General features: G+C 40.8%; 2 protein-coding genes across 8 annotated transcripts in view; one reads left to right on the top strand and one right to left on the bottom strand.

The window, feature by feature from the left end:
* Positions 1-981: 981 nt before the first annotated feature.
* On the bottom strand, positions 982-4,967 carry Stoml2 (stomatin like 2). Of its 2 annotated transcripts, XM_046633844.2 has the most exons (8): positions 4,836-4,967; positions 4,564-4,742; positions 2,819-2,917; positions 2,544-2,691; positions 2,072-2,320; positions 1,805-1,960; positions 1,356-1,600; positions 982-1,212 (listed from the first exon to the last, which is right to left on the bottom strand). In XM_046633844.2, exons 3-8 carry the CDS (start codon positions 2,852-2,854, stop codon positions 1,030-1,032), a joined length of 1,017 nt encoding a protein of 338 aa, XP_046489800.1. In that variant the 5' UTR covers positions 2,855-2,917; positions 4,564-4,742; positions 4,836-4,967; the 3' UTR covers positions 982-1,029. The 2 variants fall into 2 exon arrangements, with proteins under 2 accessions (XP_046489800.1, XP_046489799.1); XM_046633843.2 differs by lacking the exons at positions 4,564-4,742; positions 4,836-4,967 and adding an exon at positions 3,079-3,355.
* Positions 3,341-10,801, top strand: part of gogo (golden goal) — a 29,134-nt gene continuing 21,673 nt past the window's right edge. For 2 of the 6 annotated variants that reach the window (XM_046633830.2, XM_046633836.2), the window contains exon 1: positions 6,509-7,013. The gene's annotated coding sequence lies outside the window, so the exon portion shown is untranslated. Of the gene's footprint in view, positions 3,885-3,962; positions 4,093-6,508; positions 7,014-10,801 lie in introns of those variants that run through there. The other 4 variants (XM_069137542.1, XM_046633831.2, XM_046633833.2 and 1 more) reach the window with 4 other exon arrangements.

Below are 10,801 nucleotides of genomic sequence, written 5' to 3' on the forward strand. Positions count from 1 at the left end.
GGCTATGAACTGTTGTTTTACTTCATTCTTATTTGAAATAGCGTACCGTACCGACTGGGTATTTAGTTTTCACATCTCCGAAGATTGCAGAATAGTTATTATGGAGAGTAACGCTGGTGAAACATTTGCGTTAAAATAATTGTGAACATCCAGTCATAGAAATGGATATTTGCTCAAATTGTATTATTTGCGATTGCTTTGACGTATTGTGTTTTTGACATTATCCCATACACTACTCGTCTAGTGTTTCTCAATTCCAGATAAATAACGTAACTGTCATAAAATTCTTTAAACAACGTCTCTGTAGCTATGGGAATATATATTCTTGGGCGCCATTGAAAATATTTTGCAACAACTCGAATGAATACGATAAAATATGGTCAGCGAGATTACGAAACGCCCAGTATGGAAATGAAGCACAAACTTGATTGCTTAACATCCTGTACATTACTTACGTATTAACAATAGCCTTATGATACAGGTTCTTTGTAACCAACTGTGGCCTGGTCGTGCATATCGCATAATTTGATGGCTGATTTGTCACAGGTAACCGAATACCATCCTACACGTCCAGTGAATTTTTACTCGGAAGCATCACTAGGCAATGCCATTCAATTCATTTCTCATCCACCTGATTGGAGTTGGGATCTTGCGATCTATGCAACTTCTCCAATATTATTAAGCTCAGCGATCCATTTAAATGAACGAGGAGCCTCTTTTAATCTCAAGATCGGAAATTAGGCTTGAAAGTATTGATGAAAATTGATGAATTACTTTCAATATTCTTCCTACAAGATTGCACACCAGTTTTTACATTTTTTCTACAGAGTGTCTCTGAAACAAGTTCAAGCGTGTTCGCTTAAAATGCACACTTTTTGAAATGAAGTGTACAAGCTTATTCATGTTAATCCAGTTTGCCCTTATTATGTCTGTAAAATTTTCTCAGGGTTTCCAATCAATCGCTTTTGATCTACTATTCGATATTTTTACATTTTCAATTTTTATTTATTTACTTTGTAATGAAAACTTTTACAATATTTGCGAATTCTTACTGGTAGAATTTCTATGCTTCTCCAGCTCCTCTTTATCGCTAAAATATTCATAAGCGTTATCCGGGGTATCAACGGTGAGCGGGATTTTCGACTTAAATTGCGGTGCTGGATCGTCCGGTGTTTGTGGACGGGGTGCGATATGCTGGTATATCGCCATCGCCTGTATAGTACCAGAAGAGTAGGTTAATTTCATGCTAGTTGAAATGTGTCAAAATAGAGTATGTATCGTCAACTTTGACGAGTGCAATCATCGTAACACTTGAATAATAACTTGGATGATCGGACGTAATTTAGTGTACATACCTGTCCAACAATGTTGGGAACATCGGCAGGGTTGCTCGGTAAGATCATAGTGTTGTTAGTTTTGGCTAGTTTGTTGAATGCACGAACGTATTGCTCGGCGATGCTGAACGATGCGGCATTTCTGCCATTTTCCAAACCCAAAGATCCGGCAACAACCTGTAAACCTTTGGCTCTCGCCTCCGCGACAGCTAACATAGCCGCTGCTTCGCCGTTCGCCTTGTTGATTTGTTCCTGTTTCTCAGCCTCTGGTCATTTGGATTTTGTATTTGAAACATGAACGAAATGATTATTACAACAGCCAGATTAACCTGAATAGCTACAAGTATTGCTTCACTCGGTAAAGATGAAGATGTAAATGAATGAAAAATCATTGGATGTCTCAACACTTGTATGCAGCAGTTGGAATAATTTTTGAGAAAAAAAAAAAAAAACATGGTACTCAAAATTACCAGACGCGAGGATTCTGGCCTGACGTTTTCCCTCTGCAACATTTATGTCAGCTTCTCTCGTACCCTCAGATTCCAATATAGCAGCCCTTTTCTTTCTCTCTGCTTCTACCTGCATTTGCATGGCTTCTTGTACTCTCACTGGTAGTTTAATGTCGCCTGAAAGAGAATTAATTGTGTGTCGCATTTGAGATAGTTGGTAAAAAAGTTGACCTCAAATGCGACCTGTCGGTGCTACTGCGACTGACGGGTAGAAACAACTTTACTCACGAATTTCATAACGAAGGCAAGTTATTCCCCAGGCTTCGCTGGCCTTGTTTATACTTTCTACAATGGAAACGTTGAGTCCCTCTCTTTCTCTGAACACTTTATCTAGCGATATTTTGCCTAGTTCCGATCTCATTGTTGTTTGCCCCAGCTGAACGATTGCAAACTCAGGATCCTCAACTCCGTAAGATGCCAGATACGGGTCGTTCACTCTCAAATACAAGACGCCGTCAATGTTCAAGTTGACATTATCTGAAAAGTTATTCATGACTTGATAATACTGAGTAATAGTTGGCGATAGAATCATTAAAATGATAAGCAGATAGGTATGGTGCTACAGTTGAGGCGAGGTTCGAACAACTCTACATGTGGATCAGAATTTCCTGGCTTGTTTCAGTTTGCTAGGTTGCGGTAAATCACCGAGCTGTGTGGTTGTTGTTTTATGGAACTGCTGAAAGTAACGTATCAGTACTACCTAGCGTGATTGCGCTTTGTTTGGGAACATCGATTGCAATTTCTTTTAGACTCTGCACGTACTTCACTCGGTCTATTACAGGAATCAGAAGATTAACTCCTGGCTCCAAGATTCTGTGAAATTTCCCCATCCTCTCTACGATCCATGCCTAATGAAAATGATACTATACAATTAAAACTGAACATATTTATTTGCTGACATTACTTGTATGCCTCTATCAATAACTGCTATACGATGCGCATATTGCGCAAGATGACGGAAACAATTGTTCTAACCTCTTGTTGAGGGACGAACATGACGATCGTGTTCATCGGAGTCGAGGAACTGTACCGATGCGGGATCTTCGGTTTGATCGAAAGGATACGCACAGTGTCCTGCAAAAAAAAAACATTATTTAAACCAAGTTAATAGAATTCTCTGAGACATTCACCAACGCAATCAGTTTGATTTATTTATTTTTTTTTTTTTTTTTTATGCAGACTACGAATTTAAATTTCGATAAAAGTATTGTCAGAATTATATTGGGTTTACATACTCTGGCTATGCTAATACCCCGAAAGAGTGAATTCGTTGTTGAAAGCATAATTTTTTTTTTTTTTGATGTCGCGTCTGATTTATTAATCACACAATCGGGATCTTAGTTTTTGGTTTGCAAAACTCAAATAAGAATGGGATAACCCAACCATTACATTCGGTCTCGACACCCGTGTAGGTTATGTATGGGGCAACCTAGATGTTGGCCAAACTGACGTTTGTCATCAACTCGAACCATGGCTGTGTTCCGAAATGTACTTGCAGAACTGCCACACATCACGCAGTCGACTAACTGTAAACCGCGTTCCGTTTCCACATGGAGACCAGAGTCCGACCTCTACTTAACACGATAGCTAGAGCATACAAGATGCGATCTTCATTAACACAGTGGTATGACATGAGAGCAGTATTAGCGTTATATCTAGGCGATATAAGCGAAATGGAAATTATGCACAACAACAAGAGTGCTAATATTCCAACTCCTGGTGAGCTTGCTCAATTGTTGCACCTTCAATAATTTTTTTTATCATACAGGCTTGGTTATCACGATGTTGTACGGTGTATTCGCATACGATGGGATCGCCGTAGCAGTAAAAATACGCAAATAACAATTACAACCCAAGAATCCAAAAGGAATTAGTAGAGAACAAAAAAATAAGGAGTACGGAATATGAAGAGCGACAACACAAAATAATAATGGAATTATCCGGACCAGACGAATCGACGAGTAATACTTGACTGGGCTGTTGACTTGCCAGTCTCAAATTCATCTGACAATAAGAGATGTTTTCTTCAAGTTGTACGCATGTCAAATTGTTGTCCGATATTGTATCAATGATGTAAGGAATTGCGTACATTTTTAAACTGCGTTCCGACGTCTTACAGCCGTAGGGGAAGGCGACAGATCTCCTTCTCTGGGGGAGTAATACAATGGTATGTAGGCAACGTGGCTCCGGTGACAGCGACGAGCAGCCAGGATTCGCAAACAATGGATTAATCGCATTCTCCCGTCAAGGTGAGTAAGACAAGATGGTATGCAGCATGACACCGTTAAAAAAGATAAGAGTTGCAGTGCGGGTGTCAATTATACAAAGAATTGCCTGGTGATCCGTACGTCATCAGCAGCGTAAAACGCCCGTCCATCATACAATACGTTCTGCATGAAACTCGTTTACTTCGGCGTTCGAACCGTCACAATGAAACACTATATCACACGTTGCCAATTCACAATCTGGTGATTGCAGTGTGGTGTGATGCAGTGTTCGGCAAATAAAAATCAAGTCAATCGACCGCATATCATGCCAACAGAGATTGAAATGGTAGGCACACTTCAAACGGTCGTTCAACAGGGGTGACATCGTAAGTCTCCGGTGCAGTACCGATCATTCGATTCAACGAAATCATGGAATGAAAATGAATGAGTTTATCGATTTCGGGAGAAGATATTGATAATTCCAAAAGTATATAAGTTTAAAATTGTACTCACCGAAATGTACTCTATCGTTTACGCCTTGTCCGAATACCTGTCTCCTGCAAGAAAGAACCACCATAGCATTTGTTGGCGGGATTACAGTTCCCGTATACTTTCCATTCAACTTGGATGCATGCTATTTGCGCAAGTTGCCTCGATCGTAGACTTCGTCACGGTTTCCCCTGCAGTTGGCTCTTCGTAAAGAGGGAAAAAAATAACAAGGAATGAATCATACATCGTGATACACTTCTGTCAAGTATACATGCATAATATATACGCATGCTTACGGGGGTAATTTTTTCGCAGATGGACTATGCCTGTAATTTTCACGATTTTTTCAATCAAGTGAACACGTTTTTGTGTCAGACAATCCCCGCGTTGACTGAAGATCGCTCAAGACAGCGTCATTACAAATGGGACGTTATCGAGCTGGGAAGGTCGGCACAACTAAGCGAGGCACGATGCGAGGTGCTTCCTGTACAGAAACCTACCGTTGGCGAATCAGTTAATGCAGGGTCCTGCTATTACCTTCACGCTCTCGGCACTCTGTCGCTTGCTTCAAAAGATACCCCTGGCTGACTTTCTTCAGCAATCCTCCTCAATCAACCCTCCCCGCAATAGCCGGCTCTCTTTGATATGATATGGCTAATCAATCGCTCATTGTATGTATGCTTGTTTGAAATCGCATCTTCGGCATACATAGACGATGCACTTCGAAAATCGATACTCCTGCTCCCGTAAATTTAAACGATACAGAAAAATCTGATATGTGTTTACTTGTTTCAATTCTCATGTACGCAGGTGTTCGCGAAAACTGGTATCAGATTTTTATACGCATTTAGATATAATACTCTTCGTTGACTGAAGATATAGTGATGCGCATAATTCCATTGGCAATAATCAATAGTTGATCTGTTCTTATCGATATCACTTACATTACACTTGATACGTTGACACATGATCAATCGTGGGAATTCTGAGATCATTAACGATCGTGTTCCAAGTTTGTTCCCACATGTCAGACACTTTACTAATTGGCACAGCGACGGCCACTGTTAAGAAAGGCCGGATACGTGTCTCCAGAGTGACAATATTAAAAAGCCTAAGTCCTGTGTAAAAAAATTTCTCATATTTTTATTCCGGAGATAAGCCTTTCTCAATAGTGATACTGGATGGGATCATTCTATCAATTTCATTTCGGCGAGAATAGAGACTTGATTAACTCCCGGAAACTGTATACGGAGGACATACTCGATACATCGGGTCGATCCCCCCCCCCCCCCCCCCCCCTCGGGTATTAGGACAACACGAGTCACGCAACACTTGGATCGGCCAGAGTATAAGGGATTCGAAAGCCTGTAACTACTTTTTGCTGCTTCTTCGGATCGATGATGTAATTTCTAATTAAGCAGACAGGACGTTAGTAGGCACCGGAAATTTTATGATCAAGATGTTGAGCTGCGATTCGATTGACTAATTGACATCGTCATAGATAAGTAGCTGTAAGAAAAGTTGAGATTACCATATAACGAGCAACCCACATTCCTATTGATACAACGGAACGTAGCCAATGCTTTTGAGCCTATCTCCTCTATTCTTTAAACATGATTGATTTTTGACGATGGCAAACCCGCGCATACCTACATTCAATTTAACGAACCTGTTACTCCCAACGGTGACATTTGCATATAGCATTTTTCTGCAGTAATTAGAAATCGTGGACAATAATCGATTAAATACAGCGGTTTGCAGCGGTAAGCGTAGAACCGCATTTATAATTGTGGTAAGGTACGCGTTGGTCTTGAAATGCGGAATAGAACGCGGACAAGTGCGTAAATGGAACTCATTCATTTTGGCCGACCCCGTAACGTCGAATTCAGCCCTCTGTAGAGAAACAACCCGCTCACGCGTCGAGTCATGGCGTCCGGCGGTGTGGGTATGGTGGTGGGGTGCACGCCAACTCCAGTGCCGTCGCGACGCCCGCGTCCCTCGGACGCGTTTGCTTCGTATCTCTTGCACAATCGTCAATATTCTCCGTCACTGCGGTATAAACGGTGAGGGATGCTCTCGCGAATTATGCTGAATTATAACCTTGGTGTGGCTAAGTCATCTGTAAACACGATCGTGAATTATTTACCACTTTGAAGATTGAAGCTGATGTTTAGAAACATTGTGAGATTCTTAGTATCTGTACTCGTATTCGAACTGTACCAAGTATTTTGATTGATTGTGCAATTAATTATCTTTTCATGTGTCGTCGCGGTGCAACGAAGAATGAAGATATTTTATACTTGCTCTTTCGAATACCGAGTTATTTTTATTTAATGTCGTCTCCATTCGATACCATCCCTCGTTGCGTATTAAAAACAAAGGACAAGTGTCGAGCCTGGAGTTCAGCCTCTTGTGTTTAAGAGCAAACCAATAAAGGATTCTACGATGTATGGGGCAGAAGCATTCTCAGTCTGGTGAGTTATGGGCGTTAATTGATCGTATTTAAAGGTACACATGATTTCGGAAAATGAATATTTTGATTTCAATCAACGTTATTGCGCACTAGCGTGTACCAGTGTAGATTTCCGATTATTCTACCGCGAAAAGTCATGACGGCGGAAGTGTATTTTTTTTTTTTTTTTTATATTTTCAATAGCCCTTCATTCGCTTACGAGATTATTCCTGAGCTATTTTCATCGCTTTGGCGTAATTCAAAGTGCTATTAAATTTTTCAATTACCATACACGGCTAACGTGTCACCTCACTTCGAGGGCAGATGATTTTTAGGCCGTATGATTCGCGAGACAATTTGCAATTTAATAACTTGCATCAAATAAAGTATATTGTCGCCTGTAAAAATTCCAACAAACTTCGACCAAAAATGTATGCGAAACGGATTAAACAATGCACTTAACGGTAAACTGGCCGATTTAGAGAAAATATCGTCCTAATGGAACTAAATAATGTCAATGATTTGGAAGGACTCTTGAAACGTTTTATCTCCTTCCCATCGATAATGACAATTTCATTGATTAAAGAAGAGCACGTCCACGGCAGTGAAGAACTATTTAATCTGTCGGCGTATGTTGTAGTACGTATCATGACTTTGATAGTTGTCTCATTATATCCGCATGCATGTGGAGTTTAACGCGGTAGCATATTCCTTGCTGCCAGTTGTCGTAATTGAGGTCTACTTGGCAAGGAATGGATTAAAGCGAGGCAGAGAAAATATCTCACCCCAGGAATTTTGCCCCTAGGCAACCCGCCAACACCATAACGTTTCTGCGAGTCTGTGACTTCATTTTCTCTCAGAACTGCGTACCGTCGTTAGTGTAATTGCACGAGCCACTATAATTATACGAATCCAATTTTCCCCAATTAGTGCGGAGTCTGCTCACCTGGACGATTTCACTCTCAAAGAACTTAGCCAGCGTTCTTGGAAACATTCGAATTTCACGCGAAGAAATTCAAAAAATTATGATTGTACGATTAAATTGCACATCCGGAAAACTGATGAGAAAGCTGCGATCGTGTTCTAGCAATAATTATTTCACATTTTGCAAACTCCATTACCGATAATAATTATTATACCAAACACAAAAAATCCATTGTATGCAAGTCTTTAATTCTTTGTATCGCCGGTATTCTCTTACAGGAATTATATGAAGAAGAGATGATATTAATAGCAGATCAAATTAATGTTGGATATCGCTTAAAAGAAGTAGGAAATTTAATCGGGCCTTCATATCCAAGCTTATCAGCTATACTTCTAGTTTCGTTCCGTAATCAATTGTCGTTACCTTGTTTTTCCATCACCCGTTCATCTTTTTTACTCAATGGAGATCATTATTTCGCATCTTGTATATAAATAACGTAGTCGCATAAATGTCCCGAGATTTCTATTTACTCCCGTTACTGTGATCAGGAAATTGAGACTGCCCTCGTAGAAATCTCTTCTTCCCCTGATTGTTAAGAGAAACATGAAAAATCCATTTGCGGTAACAATTACGGTATCACGTTCACACAGATTAGTCACAGACCCTACGGGTTATATCGGAGCCGAACTTTATCCCTACGTGTGTCGTGAAATTTGGTGATATTTTCTATAGTATGCCGAGAACCTGGTTCCTTCTTTAGCATAATTTCAATATCCAAGTATATACCTTGATCGAATTATGTAGATTGTAGATCTGTATTCGAATAAATAGGCATATCCAGGGCTATGCTTGGGGCAACGTCGTCGTGTAATTATTTACATTCGTCGAGAACCCATTTCATTTGGATGATTAAATTTTGAGAAATTTCAAAATTCTTTACAAACAATTGTAATTCTACGTTGCCTTTGAAGGTATTGAAAAAATCGAGGAAAGTAACAAATGTAATTATTCCGCGTATAACGAATGTAAAAAATAACCCTTGACGTGCAGAAAAGCAAAAGGTCTGGAGAATCAAACGGGGCACTGGAACCCTGTTCCTCCGAGAAGAAAGGATTCATTGGTTAGTTATCTCAGTGACGAACGAAAATTCTGTGCATGTTAAAAGCGTGTCAAGTAAAAGAAGTGACACGGTATGAGGCTGGCTGATAAGTAGATAGGTTATAGTATAGATACGTATGCCGAGAGTATTTACACCTACCTGCGTACATAGAGTACACTTTACCGAGAAATATACCTGAACGTTTACCTCAACCACGTACTAATGATTGTAGAAGGATAGCTAGACAATCCGGCATATCGAACATGGCAACGATAGATGGCATATTAATTAAAACGACTTGGCATCAGTTGGGAACTCGCCCGATGTCTTTACAAAATCATTGTGATTCAAACCGTTCAGCGGCATTGTGTTTCTCTTGTATTATCGCGAAGATGCGTTTTGTATTTCCGTTGCTGTTTTCAACCCCAAGTGTTTGTCTCCGTTTTATTCCAAAACTGCTCTCTACGTAGTACTGAACAACACGTTCTAGGCATTTTCCACCACTGTTGCTGTACCGCGAAGCGTATGAAGTGTATCCTCTCCCTTGTAGACAGCCGCAGGTACGGTTCAAACACGGAACCCCTGTAATAGCATCCAGAACCCTCGACACCGAATCCACCCTTCCTGACCATCCCCGCCCATCCCTCTCCCTATCTCTGTCTCTCTTTTACTTTCCCCCATAAATGAATCCGCCTATCCGTCCTCTCAACCTCACCTCACCTTATCTTTCTTTATTCTTTCATCCTTAACCGTGATCCAAACCCGTCCTTGCCGTTTATGTATTCTCCGGCTGGCTCAGGCCAGTGCACCCTGTTGGGGTATTGATAATATTAAATATGTAGGGAAAGTGGATATACCGTGACTGCGTACCCTGCCACAGGATATTGATTTGGCATTGAAAGTTCATACAACGTGGAAGAGAATCATTTCTTTCCATTTCTGGCTCATCGGATTGCCCTGACGCCCTAACTGTAAGATATTTCTACTTCCCATCTTGTTTACAGATACAATTCCGCACAGTAGAGAAAATTTGATGGGAGCTGAAAAATATCGCTGACTGTTGCCTTATACACCTCACAGAATCGTCATATCATTCGTATGATATCTAGCTGGCTTCACGCTCACTCGGAATCATCATTGCCCACCGGTTGCATGCACAATAACAGTGTAAAATTAGGCAATTTTGACCGCCTACTGAAAATGAATGAAAGACCCCGTTCCTCAATGAATGACGTACGCTTTGGCAAATAGCGATTAGGGAAAATTTGCCCACCTGTGGAAAAATATTTCGCCTTTTCTCCATCCTTCTTCAAAAATGATATACTTATTTTGACGATGCTTCGATTCTTTGGTAATTTTCTTAACGGTGTAAGTATGAGCGGATGCCACCGAGGCGAGAGCACGCAGCCCGATGCAGGTTGGTGCGTTCAGTCGATAACACGGGTCGAGTTCATTCCCCTTGTGTACCGGAGTTTTCTCTCCTCCTATCACGGGACTTGTAGGGCAGCCCTTGCTTCACACGTCTACCGGGATATACTCGATGTCAAACAATTCTCGATCGTGACGCGTTCGACACACTGGTTATATATTGCGGTCAAGCATGCATCATACGATCCGGGCTGATTCTTATTATAATGTAAAGATGTGAAATCCGCGGTACAGATGCCTACGCATGCGTCGACATGTGGCGGGGATTTATGCGCTCGTCTGGACGCCTTCTCAATCGCTGCGAAATTCTTCCCTCAATAATTATAATCTATTGATCTCCACCGATGGATAAACTGGA

The sequence above is a fragment of the Neodiprion pinetum genome, chromosome 7, assembly GCF_021155775.2.
Source record: "Neodiprion pinetum isolate iyNeoPine1 chromosome 7, iyNeoPine1.2, whole genome shotgun sequence".
Taxonomy (NCBI): Eukaryota; Metazoa; Arthropoda; class Insecta; order Hymenoptera; family Diprionidae; genus Neodiprion; species Neodiprion pinetum.